This window comes from Diaphorina citri, unplaced genomic scaffold (genome assembly GCF_000475195.1).
Source record: "Diaphorina citri unplaced genomic scaffold, Diaci psyllid genome assembly version 1.1 scaffold561, whole genome shotgun sequence".
Classification (NCBI taxonomy): domain Eukaryota; kingdom Metazoa; phylum Arthropoda; class Insecta; order Hemiptera; family Psyllidae; genus Diaphorina; species Diaphorina citri.
In genome coordinates, this window is record NW_007377995.1 from 128,850 (window position 1) to 153,595 (window position 24,746).

Consider the following 24,746-nt stretch of genomic DNA (forward strand, 5'->3'; position numbering starts at 1 on the left):
CCTCTCAATGAGTCGCCTTCCGATATCCTTGGTAAATTTCTTCGTGCCTTCAGACCATGGCCCCAGGGTTTCAGCCGAAAATGGAACGAACAAGTAGTCCTCAACAATCTGCTTATACTTGGTCTTTTTCTGCGACGCCCGAGTTTCGGCCACTCTGCCCGCTTGCCGCGCTGAAATTTCTATATGTGATGGGGTAGGTGATAGCTAATGTAGGCTTTAGGTTTAGGCCCGTCTCACATTGGAAGTGTAGGGGCACAACTTTTAGTAGAGCGTAATCTGCTGCAAAACCAAACCTATGAAAATAACTAACCACCAAATGTTCTCAGATTTTCTCTGTGAAATTTTGTTAGGCGGATTTCACATCTAGACTCTAGACTGCAACTTGTAGTATACGGCAGTTTTCATGTTGAGGGCTACATGGTCTTATGGGCCTGTTCACACTTAAACTTAAAGTTCAAGTGTGAACAGGCCCATAAGACTATGTAGCCATCAACATGAAAACTGCCGTATACTACAAGTTGCAGTCTAGAGTCTAGATGTGAAATCCGCCTAACAAAATTTCACAGAGAAAATCTGAGAACATTTGGTGGTTAGTTATTTTCATAGGTTTGGTTTTGCAGCAGATTACGCTCTACTAAAAGTTGTGCCCCTACACTTCCAATGTGAGACGGGCCTAAACCTAAAGCCTACATTAGCTATCACCTAACCCATCACATATAGAAATTTCAGCGCGGCAAGCGGGCAGAGTGGCCGAAACTCGGGCGTCGCAGAAAAAGACCAAGTACAAGCAGATTGTTGAAGACTACTTGTTCGTTCCATTTTCGGTTGAAACCCTGGGGCCATGGTCTGAAAGCACGAAAATTTTTACCAAGGATATCGGAAGGCGACTCATTGAGAGGTCCGGAGATCGAAGAGCCGCTGCATTTCTCACGCAGAGAATATCTCTTGCGATTCAGCGTGGGAACTCTGCCAACGGGTGTTTTATATATTGAGTTGATTGTTTTAAATACATATTTTTCCTACGGTAAATATTGGGAATCCAGAGGTAAAGTGACCTAGTAGTAAAATAACCCGACATTTTCAAACAACAACATCTTCATCAATTTAAATCATTAACAACCTGGTCCATCCATGTCAGCCGTGGTCTTCCTTTCTTTCGGCATATATCTTAGTAGTTCAACAACGCGTTAGCATAATAAAATCGACACATTGCCACTTTTGCGCGAGCATTTTCCTGGTCGTGATCGTGTCATTTCTTATTTTAGTGACAAGAACTGGCCCCCATTATCATGTGATTTGACCCCCCTAGACTACTTTGTCGGGAAATCTACTAAAGTCACAGGTTTACACCAACAAACCCATTAACACTGAAGCAAAGGTGAAATTGACTAGACTACTTTGTCGGGAAATCTACTAAAGTCACAGGTTTACACCAACAAACCCATTAACACTGAAGCAAAGGTGAAATTGAACGCTAAATCAACGAGATCCAGCCTGAGGTCCTCAAATTTGTCATCGAAAATTTTGTTTATGAGTACGACTGAGCCATCAAAGTCGAGGAGGATTTTGCCTGATGTAAGTGATGTATCGTTCGATACATAATTTCAGAGTGATTACTTCTCAAATCATGTAAGAAATCCATTCGTTGCAATGGAAACCCATGCTTTGAAAAATCAAATCTTGCGTTCTTATTGAGACACCCTTTGTTAACTAACGCAAACTATTTTTTTTTTTTTTTAGCACAATCCATACGAACTTCATTTAGGAGACATATTTGTTGAGGACACCTTAAAATGAAGGGATCCTTAATCCTTTTGGGAAAGCTCAAAAAAGATTCCTAAATAATTTACAAACGACTATACATATCGACATAAGTAAAATTCTTATACATAGATCCGTGAAATAAATACATAAATGGTATAAAAATTACTTATAAATATCACTCAATAAATAATACTTAGGAAAAAGAAGAAAAAAAAAAAGCAGTAACTAAGTATACGTCCGAATTTGAACATTTTGGCATTTTTTTCCCCCTGAAAAAAAGGGCCCGGTTCGAGTATTTTTTCATGAAAATTTTTTTGACGAAAATTTTTTTACAATCTAAAAATCCATTTTTTTTTTCAAATCGGTTCGAGTTTCCAAAATTTTTACGAAAAAACAAACATTCTCGAACCCGATTACAGCAGCCACATAGGAAATTTTTCACCAAAATGAGATTTTCAAATCAGCTGATCAAAAAAAAAAAAAAAAAAAATATTTGAACCCAAAATTTTTTTCAAATTCTTCTTTCTCGAACGGATTTGGTGAAAATTTGCCGTTTTTGACGAAAATTTTGACTTTTTTTAGAATGTAAAAAAATTCTCGAACCGGCCCTTATAGTCCCGAAATCAAACTCCTATGGCGTATAGCACTACCGTTAAGTAGGGTGGCCATTCTTAAGCTATGATAATTTATGGAAATGGGCTTTGCACGGATATTGTCTTTTTGACATCTTGAGCTGTGTCCACACATAGTCGACGGCCGCCGACCGATGTGAATTTATTGTGGATCAACGGCGACGGCCCGTTGACTGTGTGGACACACCTTTATATTTGACATTTAAACTGAAGCTTAAGCTCAGAATATTGTTATCCAATGAGCTTCAGGATATGTAGGAAAGTACAAAAATAATAGCAGCAGTATACATGTTCATAAGGTTGTTCCTATAGCACAGAGGTTCCCAATCTGTGGTACGCGTACCACTAGAGTGGTAAGCGCAAGTATTTCTGGCGAAGAGATTTGAAAAACTCATTTTTATGATTTGTTTCGTAAATGCGAAAAACAAATTTGGCAACCCTAGTTGGGAGAGAAAAAATCTACAATCAGTCCACCAAAAAATTGTGACATCGTACTATCACCATTAAAACAAAAAGTTTGCCTGCGGAGCTATAATTTCATTATTTAACCCCGAAGTCACACAAAATTGATGTTTGCTGGTACGCCAAAAGAACCTTGAGGTGTCAGGTGGCACGCAGTACTCTAAAGTTTGAGAAGTTTTAGAATACAGAAGTTTGTAATTTGTATACAGTTATATTTCGTCGCCCTGTTCGTTATAGGTATACTTATTTATTATTAACTTTTTGCTTTCAAGTATACAGGGTTATATTGTTAATATTCAAAGCAAAAGCGGTTGTAGATCATGAAAAAAAATATATCCGTCAAGGTCGTTTGTTTTATTTATTCAGACATTTTTATAGGAGGTATGAACCAAAAACGGATTTTTAATAATCAGCCATAACTCTGTTAAATATGCTCCTTTTTAAAAATAATAAGATGTGGAAATATATCTATTTAATACCAATATCTAAAAGTTCGATTCGGCCTTCATTCCGCTCCGATTCGATCTAACAAAGTGGTGGCCAAATGAAATATTAAAAGAATTTTCTCAAAATCTACTCGATTGATTTTTGATTCTTTTTTTACGACCTATGAACTCAAAGCGAGAAAGTTTTAGGCCGGCCATACACTATCAGGTCGCCTGTCAGTTTTGACCTGTCAGGTCCGACCTCTCATGTCTGGAATGAAGTGTGTGGCAGTAAAAACTAGTTTGTCAGGTGGCATGTCAGGCGACCTGAGACATGATGAAAATTCGATAAGTTCTGTCATGACATGAAGTCAGAATGCACAGTGTATGGCGGTTTCATCAGTTCTCAGGTCTCAGTTTTGTGGTGAAATCCTAGTGGAACATTTGAGACACTCATAGGATTGGCCGGATGCTAAGAATCTCAAAGTGGCTGTCAGCCTCTCATGTGGGGATATAGCTGTCCTCAAATGTGTATCTTTCTTCGTAATCAAAGGAGATACAAGTGACAATAACTGGTTGTACACTGACTCTTTCATATGCAAGTAATTGTGGAAATCAGTTGGTTCATAAATGTTAGTTCCTTAAAAAAGATTTGTATGATTGTATTTATTTCTCCTTTGCAACCATTCTTTGCACCATTGCTTGCGTTTTCTCCGCTTGTTTGTACGATTACGATTCACAATAATTAAAATAAATACAGACAGCAAAAGCAAATCATCACCAGGAGGATCCATGGTAAACTGATAACTGATGAAATCTTCATGCAGTGTGTGTGCTCATCAGGCTTCTTGCCAGAAATGACAGGTCAAAACTGACAGGCGACCTGATAGTGTATGGCTAGCCTTAGATAACACTTCAGTCGATCATTTAAGACCGGTTTTAGCGCCACCTATGTTAAGCTACGCCGAGCAAGGCCAATAAATGGATGGGTGACTTAAAGGAATAAAGGAAGAACGGGCTCTAGTCTTGATTTTAAATCATTACATGAAAGTAAAATCAAAAATCAAATCAATAATAATAATAAACTGAATATTAAACAAATTAGGTAGGTACACAATACTGATTTTTTTTTTTTTTTCTTTTTTAACCACGATCGAATAAACTACGGGCTAAAAAATTCCCGAAGGGACGAGCCCAGCTTGTTATTAAAATACCCCCCCCCTTAAAAATCGAAATGAACTCGTGGACCTCACAAAAAGAGTTGGCGGGCCGCAGTTTGTGCACACCTGGAACAATATCAATTATCTTTCTAAATCTTTTTATTATTAAAAAAAAGGAGGATTTTTATTTAACGGAGTTCTGGCTCTATTTTGGTCGAACAATATAAACATAGCTGATCAAGAGCTTAGTGTGGAGCGTGGCTTTGTACGGTACAGAGACGTGGACGGTGAGCAAGTGAGGCGTTGGAGATGTGGTGCTGGAGAAGGATGATGAAGATCAAGTGGACGGACAAAATCAGTAATGAAAAGGTGTTGGAGATGGTGAGCGAAATGAGACAGAGAAGGAAGGTTGTACAAAACAAAAGACACAAATGGATGGGACGTTGTTAACATCATCGAAGGACGAAGAGTAGGGGCACAAGGAAGAGGAAGACCCCGGATGGCCTATATCAATCAAATCATGGATTTCGCTGGCTGTAATAACTATCAAGAAATTAAGGCATGGGCACACGACAGGGACAAATGGAGAGGGATTGCCAACCAAATCCCGGATTGAAGGAAAAGAGGATGGCTGGCTGACTTTTAAAACATTGTTTTTGGCTCATATCTCCGTAAAAAAAAAAACCGTTTGGCGGACTTTTTTTTATTAATATTTATTAGAGTGTAACCTAGCCCATGGGGTGTGCAAGCCAGCACATTCTGTTGCCGGCCCGGATAAATAGGGAGGGTTTGATGTTAGGAATGGCATCCTGTCTCTAAAACACAGCCATAACCAAGGATGTCAGTCCTAAACAGTCCGTAAAGGCCTCGGAACATATAAACGCTAGGGCGTCCCCTGCATGCGACGCGCAGATATCTCGCCTGCCATCTGTGAAAAATGGACAAGGGCTACCGAGTCATAGGCGGGCTCGGCTAAAGAAGTTAGCTATGGTGAGCCTGAGAGTTAGAACGCTGAATGTTGGATCCATGACCGTTAGAGTAAGAGAAGTAACAGACCTTATGTCCAGAAGAAAGATATTGTGCGCACAAGAAACCAGATGGAAAGCGACCAAAGACTTCACACATATAAAGCAAGTAAAGAACAGTGAGGGAATAGTGTTGAAGAGAGAAGATGAAATCAAAGGAAGATGGAAAGTGTATTTTGAGACCCTACTGAATGAAGAGAACCCGAGAATGCCAACCGAGTACAGTGAACCAAATCAAGGAATAGTACGAGACATAGAGAGAGAAGAGATTATACGAGCTTTGAGAACAATGAAGAATGGGAAAGCAACAGGACCTGACGAGATACCAGTGGAAGCGTGGAAGAGCTTGGGAGCAGATGGAGTGGACCTACTTTGGAGTATTATGAGAAAAGTGTTTAGAGAAGAGAGAATTCCGGAAGATTGGAGAGATAGTACCAATTTACAAAGAAAAGGGTGACATCCAAGAGTGCAGTAACTATAGGGGAATAAAACTCATGTCCCAAACAATGAAAATGTTTGAGCGAACCATAGACAAACGGTTGAGAATGGAAACAAACATCTCTGAGGAACAGTTTGGCTTCATGCCAGGAAGAAGCACCACAGACGCAATATTCGCTCTGAGACAGCTGTTGGAAAAACACTTGGAAAAAGAAAAATCACTATCCATGGTATTTATAGACCTAGAAAAAGCTTATGATCGAGTGCCACGTGAAGAGATATGGAGATGTTTGAGAGAGAAGGGAACACCTGAGAAGTATGTGAGCATAGTGAGAGACATGTATGAGAGAGCGACAACTAAGATTGGAAGCAGTGTATTCCTGTGCAAGTAGGACTGCACCAAGGATCTGCCCTAAGCCCATATCTATTCGACCTGATAATGGATGTCTTAACAGAAAATATTGGAAGACCGGCACCTTGGTGCATGATGTTTGCAGACGATGTTGTTTTGTGCGGAAGTAACCCAGAAGTAATGAATAGGGAATTGGAAAGTTGGAGAAGAGCATTAGAAGAAAAAGGACTCAAAATCAACAGGATGAAGACGGTGCAATTGAACTTTGGTACGGATAGAGGAGAGTTGTTACACCTAGATGGACAAGCACTGAATGTCGTTGACAAATTTAAATACCTGGGATCAACCGTGAACAAAGAGGGAGACTTGGACTGCGAGATAGCACATCGTGTGAATGCGGCATGGATGAACTGGAAGAGAATGTCTGGAGTTTTGTGTGATCGGAGAATGAATCTTAGAATGAATGAAATAGGCCAGCCATGATTAGGAACTGAGCGGCAGAGTCAGCAGGTCAAAATACCGCCAAGCGTACCAACCATCTCAACCAAACGTTTTGTGTTGCATCCTTGTCACATTTGTGAACAACATACCAAATTTCAAGTCTCTAGCTGTCTCTCTGTTACCCGTTATCAGATTGAAGAGGAATGGGAGGGAGTGGGGGGGAGTGATTCTAGATTGAAAAAACCTAGGGAATGAAGGGAGTGGAGGGGGTAAGAGGGAAGGATTAAGGGGAGGAAGAGAAGAGGCCCGTTATCAGATTGAAGAGGAATGGGAGGGAGTGGGGGGAGTGATTCTAGATTGAAAAAACCTAGGGAATGAAGGGAGTGGAGGGGGTAAGAGGGAAGGATTAAGGGGAGGAAGAGAAGAGGGAAAAACGAGGAAAAGCAAGGCAGAAGGGGAAACAAGCTGGGCCCGTCCCTCCGGGAATTTTTTAGCCCGCAGTTTATTCGATCGTGATTAGAGAAAGTCAGTACCTACATATGTACCTACCTAATTTGTTAATATTCAGTTTGTTATTATTATTCTTGATTTGAATTTTTGATTTTACTTTCATGTAATGATTTAAAATCAAGACTAGAGCCCGTTCTCCCTTTATTCCCTGGAAAAGCAAGGGAGAAGGGGAAACAAGCTGGGCCCGTCCCTCCGGGAATTTTTTAGCCCCTAGTTTATTCAATCGTGGTTAAAGAAAATCAGTACCTGTGTACCTACCTAATTTGTTTAATATTCAGTTTATTATTATTATTGATTTGATTTTTGATTTTACTTTCATGTAATGATTTAAAATCAAGACTAGAGCCCGTTCTCCCTTTATTTTCCCAATATAAGGCTTAAGTCACCCATCCATTTATTGGCCTTGCTCGGCGTAGCTTAACATAGGTGACGCTAAAACCGGTCTTAGAATAACGACTGAAGTGTTATCTAAAACTTTCTCGCTTTGAGTTCATAGGTCGTTGCGACAAATTTCAAGATCAGAAGAGCTCAATGAGTGAGAAAATGTGAAAAGAATCCCCCAAAAACCAGTTTTTTGTTTTTTTTTTTTTGTTTTTCTTTTTGGCTTTATGGTTCTCTGGACAAAATTTGCACCACCAGTTATCTAAGGCTAGCCATACACTATCAGGTCGCCTGTCAGTTTTGACCTGTCATTTCTGGCAAGAAGCCTGATGAGCACACACACTGCATGAAGATTTCATCAGTTATCAGTTTACCATGGATCCTCCTGGTGATGATTTGCTTTTGCTGTCTGTATTTATTTTAATTACTGTGAATCGTAATCGTACAAACAAGCGGAGAAAACGCAAGCAATGGTGCAAAGGAGAATGAATGGTAGAATGAGGAGGAAAATCTACAGAACCGTCGTTAGGCCAGCCATGATGTATGGCTCAGAAACTTGGCCAGTGAAAAGAATCACGAAAGAAGACTGGGGGTGGCAGAGATGAGTATGTTAAGTTAAGGTGGAGCTGTGGAGTGACGAGACTGGACAGGATAAGAAATGAGATAATAAGGAGCAAAATCAAAGTGACGGAAATTTCAAAGAAAATACAAGAAAGAAGGCTGCAGTGGTACGGACATGTTCAGAGACGAGAGGAAAACTACGTAGGAACGAAAATTGCAAGTATGGAAGGGGAAGGCAAGCGAGGGAGAGGTAGACCAAAGAAGAAATGGGAAAATTGTGTAAATGAAGATCTGCGTGAGAAGGGGTTGTCCGGTAATGAGGTGCATAACAGAACGGACTGGAAGAGACTGACGCGAAATGCCGACCCCACCTTAGTGGGATAAGGCAAAGAAGAAGAAGAAGAAGAAGATTTATTAGAGTGTGTTTTTTTTATATTTTTTTATTTATGATCTACAACCCCTTTTGCTTTGGGCATTACTTTATTAGAGTGTGTTTTTTTTATATTTTTTTATTTATGATCTACAACCCCTTTTGCTTTGGGCATTACAACCTAGGCTAACAACAGGCTGTTAGGACCTAAAAAGGAGGTCAGTGAAACCCACTGTTAGTAGGTACTTAACTAAGTGGCCTATTGACTGTCAAATGATTACTACTGAAATCTCCCTTGCCAAGACCAAACCGTTCCAATTCCTTGAGGATGGGGAAAGGGCGACGTTGCCAGACTTTTCTCTGCTTGAGATTAGCGCCATCTGATTGGATCTTGTCCAGTTTCTCGATAAGAGGCCAGATGTTTTGTTCAATCCACTCGGCAACAGTGAAATTGTCGTAGACACTCTGTGAACGGGATTCATGCTGAATTTTAGAATAGCTTTGAAAGAAAGAAAGAAAAAAAAAAAAAAAGACACCACAGAAGTTATCCCCTGGGATTTCGAGGTCAAAATTCGGTTCCACACTCGCCTTAGTATGCCTGACAATCCTGGCTCAGAAAATTGTTTAACTTTGAATAAAAAATTTCCGACCAATTTTCGGCCACCTACTTGACCTACAGACTGCTGTCAGAGCACCTTAACTGAACATAAAATAAAGTTTGACCACACCAACATGTAGGACATTTGTTAACTTTAATTTTCATGTGTATACTTTAGTCGTAGGACGCACGGTTTAAGAGTTATAAGCAAAAAACTGAAAGAAGTGCGAAATTTCCCCCGTTTCTGGCGGTTTTTCCGCCGCCAAAAGTTCTCCCCTCAACTCTCGAGGTCTCAATTTTAGTATTACACTTCCCCAATCATACCCAACGATCCTAAAAAAAAAAAAAAAAAAAAAAAAAAAAAAATGTTTCCCCTATATTGGGCAAAACCCCCCCCTGGGGGGGAAAAAAAACAAGCGGCCGACCAATGGCGATAGCAGAATAAAGAAAAGATGTCTTTTTGTATCTGCTATACACCGGGGTGATGGTCTCTAGCTCTAGCCATGTTAATTTGGCTGGCTCGTCCTGAACCGCAGTCAACCATCGTGAGGACTTGTGCTTGGTCTTTAAAAGCAGAGAGAACCCTTTGAAGAACTGCCAGCTTGCTAGGCTGGTTAGGGTTAGCTGTTCCCCTCTCTTCTCCCTGTTTATAGTCCCACAGCCAGACGCTAGTGTTCTCTCTGTTTAACGTCCCCTAGCCAGACAGTATAGTATTGTGATTTTATTTGCCATGCTTTTTAGTCGAGGAGGAAAAGACGTTAAGTAGAATCAGACGCTAGACGTGCAATCCAAATGGGCCGTTTTATGGTATTTTTCCCAATAGCACAGTTTAATTTAAATTATATTACCTGTGACATGAAGTCTACCTGCTCTACATTGTAAAATACCTCTGCCAGCCGGTGATAGCAATGCCTCGGAATCCTCCTTTGTACAAGGGTCCCTCATTGTTCATCAATTCGAGCCAGTTCAAATTGTTCTCTAGATGTCGTTTCACGTTCGGAATGTACATGGTTTCACCGAAAGCACCTTTGAAAGCGCTGGCTGTCCAAATGTAGGGAAATACCGAGGCATACTTGTCCCAGACATTACTCGGCACAAACCTGTAAATATCCTCTGCATACACCCACACCTGAAAATAATAACCCCAGACATTACCAGAGATGTGCAAAATGCTTTTGAAAACCAATTTGAAATGCAAAATTTAAAATGCCTCTAGAAAACCAATTTGAAATGCAAAATGTAAAATGCTTTTTAAAAACCAATTTGAAATGTAAAATGCAAAATGTACATTTTGAAAATGGTTTTTTAAATGCTTTTTAAAATGGATTTTCAAACAATAAGCCCTTGTAACCCTTGTAAAAAAATTGTTATTTACTAAAATTAAGTGAGAAAAATTAAGCAGCAAGTCCAGGAAGTCAATGAAACTGGGCCCAATAAGACCAATTACATAACCTGTAACGTGTTCTTTACTCTTAACAGTGTCACACAAATAGAACAGGTCATTTTCTGAAGATTTGATTGGATTATGTGGTACTGTGCTCGAGGGTCCAATCACTGAATTCCAAATGAAATTATTCCAAAAAGTTCTCCAAAAATCCAATCGAACCCAGCGCTTATTTCCATATTCGTAACTTTTGTATGGTTAGGAATTTTCGAATTCCCTAAAGTTCTGGATTTCTGAACCGGTCCGAAAGTCATATTTACTTTTGTCCCCAGCTAGTCCTTATGACCTAAAGCCTATTTTTAGCTTTTTTCTCACCAATTTTAAATGAAATGTTATAAAATGAATTAAATCATTAAAAAGTGCAGTATAAAACACGCAAAATGAGTTTTTCAAAGTTTGAAAAATGTCAATCAGGAAGATGTTTTCCTACCTGTAGATTGTCGATGGCAGAGTGAAGCATGGAGATGCTAGAGTGATAGAGGCGAGGGTGATCTAGAAGAAGTTCATCTACGCGTAGCGGTGAAGAGAAGTTATGACGCACGTTATACGTAGTGAGCCAGGAACGTTTCTTATCAATCTGATTGGTAAAGTCAGCAATCTGAGGACAATAAAAATAACTCCATCAGTAAGTAGGCGTTCGCAACAAAGAACCGACCTTCGACCATAGCCTAGTATCAACAAAAGAAAATAAACAAACCATGCTAATGAAAGAAGCGTCCTCAACAGAGTCTTGACCACAGTACCAACCCTTGCCTCGCGGCAAATGAAGCAAGCCTTAATATTATTATTATTTTTCTGCGAAGGTCTCGGTGTGTTATTGCTATGCCGCGCAGATCCCGTACAAAGGACGGGTCAACCACTAGTTTTCACTATTGGCGCTCCCTTTGCTCTCATGTACCTCCAGATCTCGTCTCTTGGCACACGGTCGTACGCTTTTTCCAAGTCAATGAAGACGAAGAACAGAGCTTTCTCTTTCTCATAATGAACTTCCATCAACTGTCTCAAGGCGAATACCACATCTGAAGTTCCCCTACCGGGCATAAAACCAAACTGCTCATCTGAGAGGTGGATTTCTTTCCTCAGGCGTTGGTCAAATCTTATCTCGAATCTATACAGAAGCCGTAGAGAGAGAGACAGCGAAAGAGAGAGAGATGCATATAAAACTCACCTCTCGTTGCAATGAGTTGAATCGTTGTAGGAACAAGAAGAATCCATGACCGGGAAATTGACATCTACCAAGTGTGTCCCACAGGAAGGGGTCCGTCAGAATTGGAACGCTAGACGGGGGCATGAGGCTGCACTCTAGAGCGGAGAGGAGGGGCTCCGTCAGGGTAGAGTTGAAAAAGCCTCGGCTTGTGGCTAAAGTGTTGATAGCAAGAGATGGTATGGCAGCGGGCAAGAGTTCACACAGAGTGGCAAAGTGATCATATCTATGTGAAAGATGGGAACATTAAATAAACCAGGGTTTATACGCGACCTGGAAAAGTTATGGAATCTAAAAATCGGCCAGAAAGTCATGGAAAACCGTGAAATTTTAAAGAAAACCTGGAAAAGTCATGGCATTTGCCACCCAGTCAAAAAATTAAAAATGTACAAATTAAATAACAAGCTTTTCCGAAAAACGGCCTGCGGCGCATTCCCCCTCATATTCCCTGACGTTCTGCATATTGCATATTTTATTTCAATACCCTTTATTAATCTTACTGATTTTTAATTACCTCCGCCCCCTAATTTTTTGCAAAACTCATGGAAATTTTCTGGAAAAGTCAAGGAATTTCATTCCGGAAAAGCATAAACGGTATAAACCCTGTAAACTAGTCATCTAATAGAAGCTTATCTAGGTACCTACCTACTAAGTAAATGTTAAACACAATGCTTCGTTGAGTAATACTTTTTAAATGGAGGAGTTGCAATTGGGAAAATATTATTAATAAAAGCTCGATTCCTACGTAAAAAAAATGTGAAAAATCCAAATCCGAGATCAAAACTCCGAAAAAGTAACTTTAAAAGGTCGAAAATTCAATTTTTAATTGCCGTTCTTGTGAAAAATCCAAATCCGAGATCAAAACTCCGAAAAAGTAACTTTAAAAGGTCGAAAATTCAATTTTTAATTGCCGTTCTGCGGAGCATGGGGACACATGATTTTTCCAATTTCTTTGCAAATATACGTACATAGCAAATTAATGTATAGAGTTTCCTATAGTATTATTTATCATTGGTTCAACCAGCTTATTCATCTTGTACATGGATAGAGTTCCCTATAGTATTTAGTATTTACCATTGGTTCAACCAGCGTATTCATCTTGTACATGGATAGATTTCCCTATAGTATTTACCATTGGTTCAATCAGCGTATTCATCTTGTACATGGATAGATTTCCCTATAGTATTTACCATTGGTTCAATCAGCGTGTTCATCTTGTACATGGATAGAGTTCCCTATAGTATTCACCATAGGTTCAACCAGCGTATTCATATTGTACATGGATAGAGTTCCCTATAGTATTTACCATTGGTTCAACCAGCGTATTCATCTTGTACATGGATAGAGTGGCTGCCGGCACGTGTCGTAACATATCGTCCCATATGAGTGGAATAGTATGCGGAGAAATTTTCTTCACCAGGCGAGCTACATTGGACACATGGGATAAGAAAAGGTCTTCGCGAATTTTGGGACGACATCGAGGACATTCGCCCATTTGAAACACTTCGTCACAGCCTACATGAAGATAGGTAACTGAGCCGTGAATAGCTAAGATCTGGGAACATACAAAACATAATTTTTTTGACAATTTAAACCTTCTAGTTGAGTACAGAAATGAAGAAAATACTCGAGTATATACAGGGTGATTTTTCAAATCTCGAGTACCGACTGCAATTTGGTAAAATGCAAAAAACACGTAGGTCTTTTTTTTATTTCGGGCAAAGTTTTTTTAATGGTCAAGTTTTTTAACATTAGCAGGGCCAGCCCCAGGGGGGGGGGGGGGGTGGTGGAGGAATTATATTGTAATCTTCGTTGAATGAATGGGCTTTTCATAACAATTTTTTATTGTGTGAGAAGTTATTTCATTCAGCGTTGAATAATATAAAAAGTTTTTCTTAGAAGTCAATATTGACTTGGGAAAAACACCTTTGTATATCTATTATTATGTTCAATAAATGAATAATTGAATTGAATTGAATTGAAGGGTTAAGCAACAATGACTTTGGTTAATATCAGGATGGGTGACTATCCGATTTTTACCAAATTGTTACAGTCGCGTCCTTGGACCATACCGGGATAGCATACCAAATTTCATCGCTTTACGACAAACTGTTCTTGAGATATTTTGTTCACAACCTTTTCAGCATTTTCCACGAAATGAGGGTTAAGCAACAATGACTTTGGTTAATATCAGGATGGGTGACTATCCGATTTTTACCAAATTGTTACAGTCGCGTCCTTGGACCATACCGGGATAGCACACCAAATTTCGATTCGGCGTGAAAAATCACATTGATTAGAGTATTCACATCCGAATGACCAAATGTTTTCGATGTCTCTTACCGTTTTTACGAAATAAGGGTTAAGCAACAATGACTTTGGTTAATAGCTGGATGGGTGATTATCCGATTTTTACCAAATTGTTACAGTCGCGTCCTTGGACCATACCGGGATAGCATACCAAATTTCATCGCCTTACGACAAACCGTTCTTGAGATATTTTGTTCACAACATTCTACTTTTTCCCATTTAAACCTGTAGTACGTACATACATACGTACGTACGTACGTACGTAACGTACAGACCATGGGCTAAAAACCACATTTTTGGAATCAGGGGACCCCAAAACGGATATTTCCACACATTTCCCGATTTTGAAAATTTGGACCGATTGCAATACTTTCATTACTAGTATAGCTCCGCCTATACTGTAGTAATAGAAAGTAAAAAGTATGCTATCCCCAAATGTGACAAGGATGCGACTGTAACAATTTGGTAAAAATCGGATAGTCACCCATCCTGATATTAACCAAAGTCATTGTTGCTTAACCCTTATTTCGTATAAACGGTAAGAGACATCGAAAACATTTGGTCATTCGGATGTGAATATTCTAATCAATGTGATTTTTCACGCCGAATCGAATGGTGCCACTTTTAGTACTGTCTGACTTACGGTTGAGAAGTTGCGGGTTCGATACTTCCCTGTGTCGACAAATTTCCCTTTTTATTCGTGAACCGTTACCAAATAAGCAAGTGAATAGTCAATCCCATGTGATTTTTCACGCGGAATCGAATGGTGCTACTTTTAGAACTCTCTGACTTACAGTTGAGAAGTTGCGGGTTCGATACTCCCCTGTGTCAATTTACAGATAGGTACCTATTTAAAAAAATCAATAAGAACAAAGTTAATTTTTTAAATTTTAATTGAATGTCTACTTTAAAATTTTATTTTAAAATGAATAATAAATATAATTTACAAATACCCATTAAAAAAAAAAATCAATAAGAACAAAGTTAATTTTTTAATAAACTAGGGCGAACTCAACACACACACCCATCCCACACCACAGACCCAAAACACACACATACACCCATCCCACATACCCCCCCCACACACACACACCACAGAACTAACACACACCCACCCATCCCACACACACAATCACACACCACACCCATTCGCCACACACACACACACACACCACAGAACTAACACACACACACACCCATCCCACACACACAATCACACCACACCCATTCCACACACACCACAGAACTAACACACACACACACCACAGAACTAACACACACACACCCACCCATCCCACACACACAATCACAAACCACACCCATTCGCCACACACACACACCACAGAACTAACACACACACACACCACAGAACTAACACACACACACACCCACCCATCCCACACACACACTTTTACTGTCTTCTTTTATTTTGCTTACAGTGTCATCTATGTAATTCTGATAGTCTGTTTTTATTATTACTACTAGCTGAATTCCGTCGCTTCGCTCCGGAATCCCGCTAGTTCATCCCAAGGCATGGCCAAACTTGTGGAAAAGGCATGGCCGAACTTGTATTTATCAAACAAAAAAAACATAAACGAAACTCAAATATTAGGCGAGCGAGGAAAAGTTTTCTCTCCCGCAGTCTCTGCACTCTGTGTATTTCTTATGGGTTCATTAGGTACCTTTTCCACAAGATGAATGGTTTCTATCCGAAGTTTACTCATTACAAGACTAGAAAAGAACGATTTATCACAGAAAGATTATCACACACGCACACAGATTATCAAATCGCCAATGCCACATAAATACGTAATCTGTTGTGTCCATTAGTATATTCATGTTTTGCAAGTTGTTGACAGCCACTGATTTGCTGGCCCACTCGGGCTTTTCAAAGAGAGGTTGAGGGACCTTATGGGAAATAACCCAACTTTGCATTTGTAGGTGTATTTTTCCCCCCTAAGTTAGTAATATGATTTTTATTAAATTAGATAGGTAGGAAACCTTGTTTAGTAATTGCCCTCCCTGTATGACGTTAAACAAGGTCTTAAAAAAAAAAAAAAAAAAAAAAAAAAAAAATTTAAAAAAAAAAAAAAAAACGACGTGTATGACGTTAAACAAGGTCTTAAAAAAAAAAAAAAATAGTTTAAAAAATACATCAAACTGACGAGATTTTGAAAAAAAAAAGTCTGCGGAGCTATTTACGTTTAATAGCTTACCTGTTGTATCATATGTTCTACTAGAACCAATGAGTCGTTCAAGGATGGACAGAGTGCCTGGGAAGACTCGGGTACTTCTCTTAGATGAGAGAATGTGTTGTACTTGAGGGCAAACTCCATGTGACCGAACGTTTGAATCAGAGGAATCACTTGTAGATCATTGTCCTTGGCCGAGGTGAGGATTTCCTTTACGTCATCTTTAGAGTAAGCATTACCAGCTGCAAGCTCCTTGATTGGTCCTGCAACATAACAAGACAGATTGCTAAATACGAAATTACTGGTCCTGTTAGCATTTAACATTTCGAGAAAGTTAAAATGTATAATAAGAATCTTATATTATAAGAACAAGATCCATTCACTCATTCACAGTTCACATTTCATAGTTCACACACTGATCGCTCTATCTCGAGAACCCATGTGTAAGAAAATGTAAAAAAAAAAATCCCCCAAAAACCAGTTTTTTTGGCTTTATGGTTCTCTAAACAAAATTTGCATCACCATTTTCGTGTTCCTGGTAAAAAGACCTTTAATTTGATATATAGGTCGACCAGGTTTGGATAAGTCCTTCTATGGGGACAATTTGTTCTTATTGATTTTTTTAATGGGTATTTGTAAATTATATTTATTATTCATTTTAAAATAAAATTTTAAAGTAGACATTCAATTAAAATTTAAAAAGAATAGTCCGTCCCTTATACCTTTTTATTACTATTGTAATAATAAAGGAAGGACGGACTAAAAACCAACATGGTTTTGTTACTGGTAGGTCAACGGTCACAAACCTTGTTGAATTTTGTCATTATACTTCGACAGCAATGGCTGAATGACACAGGGGAGTATCGAACCCGCAACTTCTCAACTGTAAGTCAGAGAGTTCTAAAAGTAGCACCATTCGATTCCGGCTGAATATATTCAAGTAGATGTTATCTACACTGACATCCAAAAATGTTTTGATCAGATTTTTCATTCCTCCATTATAAATAAACTAAAGTCCTCTGGTTTCTCACCTTCTCTCGTTGCATTCCTCAATACCTATCTGACCAACAGAACAAACCGTGTCATCTTTAAAGTCCTCTGGTTTCTCACCTTCTCTCGTTGCATTCCTCAATACCTATCTGACCAACAGAACAAACCGTGTCATCTGGACTGATCCTGAGGGTCAAAACAAGTACTTATCAGACCCATTCAGTCCTCCTTCTGGGATTGGTCAGGGTTCCAAGTTGAGTAGCCTCATTTTTATCCTTGCGTATGATGATCTGAAACATCACATCACTCACTCCCAATATAAACTCTACACAGATGATCTTGAGCTATACAGAACAATCAATACCACAGCTGACTGCGAACTATTACAACAAGATCTAAATAACTTGCACGTTTGGCTAAACTCTATAGGCACCCGCATTGTCTTGTTAATATTTGGCATCCGGGCCAGAACGATGGGAAATGGGTAGGGGAACATTTTTAGGCCGGATGCCATTGGCGGCCACCTCCGCAAGTCGGACTTTTCCGCCAAAAGCGCCGCCAAACACGAGTTGTAGAATGTATAAACAAGAGTCAATTGATGGGCTGTGACAATGTTGTAAATACACTCACCCACAAAATTATTTGACACTTCGAAAAATGTCCATAACTTCGCTTCTACCTGTTCAATACGGATGCTATTACTAGGTGACATCCCAAATATTGTTTTCAATCATATGTGCTACTTTTTGTTGGACAAAATGTTCATTAAGTTTAATTTTTATGGCCTTTCTTCATTCAAGACCTTTCAGTAAGAATTCTGCCATCCTGGAAAATCTTGTTTTTCTTCCTCTAGTGAGTGATTATTGTGCTCATTTTTGATAAATTGCTTGAGAATATGTCCAGGTACCCTTTTAAGTGTTCTGATTTAAATCTGGATGTTGTGGAGGTAAATCAAGCCGTGTTTTCAATTGATGAGGGTAACGTATCCGTTACGTTGCCTAGAAGTTCAATGTCCCTCGAAGTACCATCCAGTATGTCTCAAGAGGTTCCATGATACTGGATTTTACAATAGAATACCTGGAAAATGCCTAAAACCGCATAAAACGACCGTTTCATCGTGTCCCAAGTACTCAGACATTGCTTCGCCACTGCTTTGGAGGTCCACCAAGATCTCCAGGATGTAAGAAAAGTCCATTTGAATGAAAAATTTGTAAGAATAAGGTTAAAGGAGAACAACTTAACTGCTACAAGGCCTCACAGGGCCCCAGAATTGCTCGCAGTTACCGAAGGTCTATTGTAAGATCCAGTATCATGGAACCTCGATGGTACTTCGAGGGACATTGAACTTCTGGGCAACGTAACGGATACGTTACCCTCATCAATTGAAAATACGGCTTGGGTTACCTCCACAACATCCAGATATAAATCAGAACACTTAAAAGGGTCCATGGACATATTCTCAAGCAATTCAAAAATGAGCACAATAATCACTCACTAGAGGAAGAAAAACAAGATTTTCCGGGATAGCAGAATTCTTACTGAAAGGTCTTGAACGAAGAAAGGCCATAAAAATTAAACTTAATGAACATGTTGGCCAACAAAAAGTAGCACGTATGATTGAAAACAATATTTGGGATGTCCCCTAGTAACATCATCCGTATTGAACAGGTAGAAGCGAAGATATGGACATTTTTCGAAGTTTTGTGGGTGAGTGTAGTTATTTTTGTTAAATACCAATTGAAATGGTGTGGGTATTTATTTAAATAAATTTAATAGTTGTCAATGATAATACCTTTAAACAAAGTTTAAACGAACATTCTAGATGCCACACCAATAATAATAATAATAATAATAATAATAATAATAATAATAATAATAATAATAAGGTCACAGGCACTCAGTAAAAATCACAACACTTGTCTTAGTTAGACGAGATTAAAGAGCGATAAATTTAAAGCTAGTATCCCACATTTCAAACTTTATGCCTACATACGATGGGGACAATCAGATATTGATATTACACACCTAAACATTTCACTACAACTTTGAAAAGTCAGTTAAAGTTCTCTATAAAGGTATAATAGATGATAATTGACAATATGGATGTCATTCACGCCCAAAAGCTTCGTTAAGTATCACATTACTAATTCAATATTGTTGATCGTTGGAATAAGTGCATTAACATTGTGAAAAGATATTGACGTTTCGACCGAAACTTTTCAGACGTGCTATAAAGGAAAATACAAATGGTATGCCGATATTTCACTTAAAATTGAAATCTTTTGTTTCTCAAGAAATGACTACTTTTATACAAACAAAGCCTGGATTTTGACATCACCATCGAATTTGCCATGGCTCTTTCCTATCTCTAGAAGAAAACAGAACTTCAAAATTCCAAGCTGTTCTAAAGTTACAAGGGGTTCGGTAGGATTTCTGAGCCATGCTGTATAACTGGAAATTGTACTAATCCCAGGACTGGTCCCGAAATCCCGGGATTGGCAATTTCTAATACCGGGATCCCGAGATTACAATCCAATCCCGGGATTGGCAATTTCTAATACCGGGATCCCGAGATTACAATCCAATCCCGGGATTGGCAATTTCTAATATCGGGATCCCGAGATTACAATCCAATCCCGGGTTTGCAATTTCTAATACCGGGATCCCGAGATTACAATCCAATCCCGGGATTGGATTCCTTGCATAGATTTATTGATTAATCACATTACAGAACATTCATCATAACAAAGATATGAAGAAAAAGTAGCTGTATAGTATAGCCCTTTCAGGATAGTTCTGGTAGGTACTATACTAATATGTTATGGTATTATTAGATTAGTGAATTTATTTCTTATGAAGTAAAGTGAGGAGTGAAAATCAAAATCATCAAAATTCTAATCTTCACCTCCACAGGAGAAATATTTCAGCAAGCATGAACCTGAAATCTCTAGCGCCGCAGGTGATTTTTTTTAATACAGGGTGTCCACCAATGTATGACCCACTCAAATTGCTCTGAACCTGTTGGAATTTTCAAAAAAAAAAAAAAAAAAAAAAAAAAAGTACAAGAGTAGACGACATTGTGACATTTTAAGCTATTGTGAATAAAATTACCTACTTATTTTTATATGAAATTGAAACCCTGAAGTTCCTCTCTGTGCTAGTGTGTCTATGGAAATTCGCGAACAAGTTCGCAAGATCCGCGAACTTGGTACCATCTTTGGAATTTCAAATGAGAACCCCTAATTTTTATTGCATATTATTATTCTACGTAAAATTTCATATACAATCGACTGTTCATTCATTTTTTTGCGATTCGCGATTTCGCGTATTTCGCGAAATATCATACGCGAAATATCGCGAACACTTAACTAACTGAAATGTGCCTGTGTGACATATCATTTCACAATGTTTTTTTTTTTTTTTTTTTTTTTTTTTTTTTTTTTTTTTTTTTTTTTTACTTTTTTCATTTACTTCTCCACCTTCAACATTATTAGCTTCCCCTCCTCTGATTTTAGGAATTTCACAACAAGAATGTTTCACATTAGGAATATTCGTGTGACATCATTTCACATTGTTTTTCCTTCATAAATCATGTGGTGACATCAGATTTTGAATCTAGACCATTTTTCTCTAAGGCCTGTTTCACATCTATGAAGACTGCAACTTGTAGTATACGGCAATTTTTATGTTGAAGGCTACATAGTCTTATGGGCCTGTTCACACTTAAACTTGGCACTGCAAAAATGTCGTATGGACTTGATTGTGAAGTCTACGGCACAGTGTTGTAGCAGGGCCGTATCTAGGATTTAGTCGAGGGTCCAAACAGTGATGTACCCACCCTAAATACGGCCCTGTGTTGTTGTTGTCCATAACTGCTAATCGCTAAGATATTATGAGAACCACACGAGCCCCTTCCTCAGTTGCCCTCAGGATGATGCCGACAACCGCGTAACTACCAACACCGAATAGACCCCGGGATCCCCGACCTAAACTCAGAAATCGGGAGTGCGACGCGGGATGTAAATTTTCAAGTTTGAACTGCACAGTGTGTACACAGTTCACTCCCTCGACATTGTAGACACAGTTCAAATAAACTTGTTGAGGGGGCACGGTTGGTCCAGTGGTAACGCGCTTGCTTGCCATGCAGAAGGTCCCGGGCTCGAATCCCACCATTGACAAAAATTTCCACTCGTTTTTCGATTGCAAATATTTCAACGGGGTAATTTCTGGTGTTCTCTTCTTGACCCAGCACCTAACCGGGAAGTATTGTGTCTCTTCTCATCCATCTGAGGAGAGGTATACTACGGGATGGGCATTGGGCATGCTACGACACAGACCACATGTTTAAGAGGACAAGGTATGAAAAACGTCGATAAAAAAAAAAACCTGAATAACTCCAACCCTGCTGAAAAACAGATTTGATCAAAAGGAGTTTCTGGTAGCCCTTTAAGTTCTGCACCCTCTAGCGTTGTACAGTCGTTCACGGGACACCCTGTACCTATATTAAATTTTTTCGTCTTTTTTTGAAGAGGTTTGATAGAGGGAACCTGCTTATGTCTTATCGTTTTGAAAGCGAGGAGAGAAGGATATTAAATTTTTTCGTCTTTTTTTGAAGAGGTTTGATAGAGGGAACCTGCTTATGTCTTATCGTTTTGAAAGCGAGGAGAGAAGGAAGACAGGATAGGAGAAAGCCAGTCGTTCCGAGAACGAACATTATCCGTTCATTACAAAATCCGCCGCGGGCGGGAATCGAACTCTCAGCCTAGCCCTTACAAAGCAGACGCTCTACCAACGTACCAACCAAACTAACTAGGCTGGTAGATCAAAGCTTTTCTGCGCTGGCCAGTTAGTTCTTTTCCTTTCCTAGTTCACAAATTTATATTCAAATTCTTAAACGCAATGAATGAAAATCAATGAACGCATACCTAGTGGTCTGGCAAAAAATGTCAAATTTCATTCTAAAACCTAATAAATTTGATCCGCAGTCCAGATGTGAATAGAACACACAACTGGAAACTTCAATTTTGCAGCCTAGATGTGAAGCAGGCCTGATTCGCGAAATTTGAATCACTTTGTTCGCGAACAAGCTGGGCCCGTCCCTCCGGGAATTTTTTAGCCCGTAGTTTATTCGGTAGTGATTAAAGAAATACCTATGTAATTATTATCATTGTCAGAATCAGTATTATCATTATAATAATTATTTTTGATATGGCCTTTATTTTCACATTCATACAAGAACGGTACACACTGCCCATCTACCTATCTGGGAACAAACAATGTTCCTAAGGATAGGTGGGCTGGAAATTTTGAACAGCCATAATTGATGTTTGACTTGGAATTATTATCTTTTTTTTTTTTAACTCCAACAGATTTTGAGCAATTTCAGTGGGTCACACATTGGTGGACACCCTGTATATGTGGACAGAAACATTTATAACTCCAACAGATTTTGAGCAATTTCAGTGGGTCACACATTGGTGGACACCCTGTATATGTGGACAGAAACATTTAACTCCAACAGATTTTGAGCAATTTCAGTGGGTCACACATTGGTGGACACCCTGTATATGTGGACAGAAACATTTAGTCACTTACCTGTCCAAGGGAACATATCTTCCCATTCAAGAAGTACTCCAGTAGCACCTAGTTGTTTGATAAGGGTAAACACCTGTTTCAAGTAGGAAACCTTGGGAGGTGCGCCCTTCAGGTCAAAATGTACAATCCGTTGAGGTGGTACATAGAGTTGTTTCCTAGATGTGCCCACATAGACCTGCTGAGGAGAAAAGACACCCAAAGCATGCAATTTTATTTCATCATCATATTTACATATTTAAAATAAGAAAAGTATACAGACCATTCCTCTAATTAGGAGCTGAGGGAACACTAGAGCAACTGAATGCAATCTATGGAAACATTACTAAAAAATGACATAATAGTCAATCTCAACCATTAGATAACAACAACAACAACAACAACAACAACAACAACAACAACAACAACAACAACAACAACTAACCTGTTGAGACTGTCGCTGTAGAGACTGTGGCTGCTGGAAATGATTGGATATGAACTGGACCGGTTTGGATTCTGAAGCAAAAGATCGTGACTCTGAGGTGCGTTCATCATACACAGGCTGGATTTTGGCATCCTCATCAACAGCATCTTTGCCAACATTGTACTGGAGACAGAGGAACACCACAGCTGTCACCAGGGTTACACCCAACACAGCAGATTTCTTGCGTCGAATAGTAACAAAGATTCGACCAGGACATGATGAAACTGCACTCATTCTCACTGGCCAATGGGATAAAATTACATGTAAATTATGCAAGTCCAAATGACACATTTTCATAGAGTAGGTAGGTACCTACCTACCTAGGTACATTTTTTTTTTTTTTTTAATTGTTGGGACTCAAAAATCAGCAAATCTGGTGTGGACACCAGACAACTTTCCTTATCCTATTGAATGCTGCTTATTTGAAGAAGATAGACTTGCTTGGCCATGCAACGATGACGTTGCTTGACTACGACAGTCCGGCTTTCAGAATCTGATGTTGGCAGGACGTGGCCGTGGTTATGAACAGGGCCATCGTAGGCCATCGTCGGCCTTTTTGCGTGTAAAGTTGGCGGGAAATTCGAATTTTTGATTTTTTTTCCACAACTTGTACAATCTGAATTCATTTTTTTACTTTTTATCTTTACTTAGTTTGCACGTTTATATTATACTTTTCATTTATATTAGCTATTAAAAACAAGCAAATTACAAAGCAAACAAAAATAATTTGAAGAAGATAGACTTGCTTGGCCATGCAACGATGACGTTGCTTGACTACGACAGTCCGGCTTTCAGAATCTGATGTTGGCAGGACGTTTATCTTGTGCTGCAGATTAGTGTAGAGAGGAAACGTAGCCATAACTTTTACAATATCTCTGTGTGTTGTACCTTCAGGAGTGAAAGGGTTAGGTGAAACTGGAACTTTACCCCCAAAGGTTCCAGATTCTAAGCAATGTAAGTACTGACATATTTACAATTTCATTTATACAGATAGATACTTACAGTGACATAAAGGAACAAAGATGATAGATGATATCAATGTTCAATAAATCACCATTGGAAAATTGAAGCAAGAGGAAGGAAAACTAAACTGTTATCTTGAATAAATTGATACCTAGTTACCTAGGTGCAGACCAAGAACAAGTACATACCTAGGAAGGAGGTACTTAAAAAAAATAGGTACTTTTATCTTTTGTTACTACAACCTTATTAAGGCTTTGATTGAAATTAGTAGAAAATTTATATAAAAAAATGCATGAAACTTGTGCCTATTAAAATAAGATATCTAACAATTTGATAATTATAGTTACCTAGGTGCAGACCAAGAACAAGTACATACCTAGGAAGGAGGTACTTAAAAAAAAATATTTACTTTTATCTTTTGTTACTACAACCTTATAAGGTTTAAGGCTTTGATTGAAATTAGTAGAAA

General features: G+C 38.8%; 1 protein-coding gene and 1 long non-coding RNA gene across 2 annotated transcripts; one reads left to right on the top strand and one right to left on the bottom strand.

Moving 5' to 3' along the window:
* Positions 1-720: 720 nt before the first annotated feature.
* On the top strand, positions 721-3,862 carry LOC113467828. The gene is made up of 2 exons (XR_003391770.1): positions 721-1,378; positions 1,462-3,862. It is a non-coding gene; the product is annotated as an uncharacterized LOC113467828 (long non-coding RNA).
* Positions 3,863-8,634: 4,772 nt separating this feature from the next.
* On the bottom strand, positions 8,635-24,605 carry LOC103510116 (hexosaminidase D-like). Its single transcript, XM_026824254.1, has 8 exons — positions 24,317-24,605; positions 23,276-23,553; positions 22,855-23,032; positions 16,294-16,532; positions 13,074-13,322; positions 11,732-12,013; positions 10,994-11,161; positions 8,635-8,986 (listed from the first exon to the last, which is right to left on the bottom strand). Exons 2-8 carry the CDS (start codon positions 23,546-23,548, stop codon positions 8,768-8,770), a joined length of 1,608 nt encoding a protein of 535 aa, XP_026680055.1. The 5' UTR covers positions 23,549-23,553; positions 24,317-24,605; the 3' UTR covers positions 8,635-8,767.
* Positions 24,606-24,746: the final 141 nt, after the last annotated feature.

What these genes read in the sequence shown, in the direction of transcription:
- LOC103510116 (XM_026824254.1), bottom strand. Translation starts at nt 23,548, where the DNA reads ATGAGTGCAGTTTCATCATGTCCTGGTCGAATCTTTGTTACTATTCGA. An exon ending in ATACGCTGGTTGAACCAATG is followed by an intron (nt 12,014 to 13,073) that starts GTAAATACTATA and finishes TGGTTTATTTAA; the next exon opens with TGTTCCCATCTTTCACATAG. An exon ending in TCAACTCATTGCAACGAGAG is followed by an intron (nt 11,162 to 11,731) that starts GTGAGTTTTATA and finishes TATTGTCCTCAG; the next exon opens with ATTGCTGACTTTACCAATCA.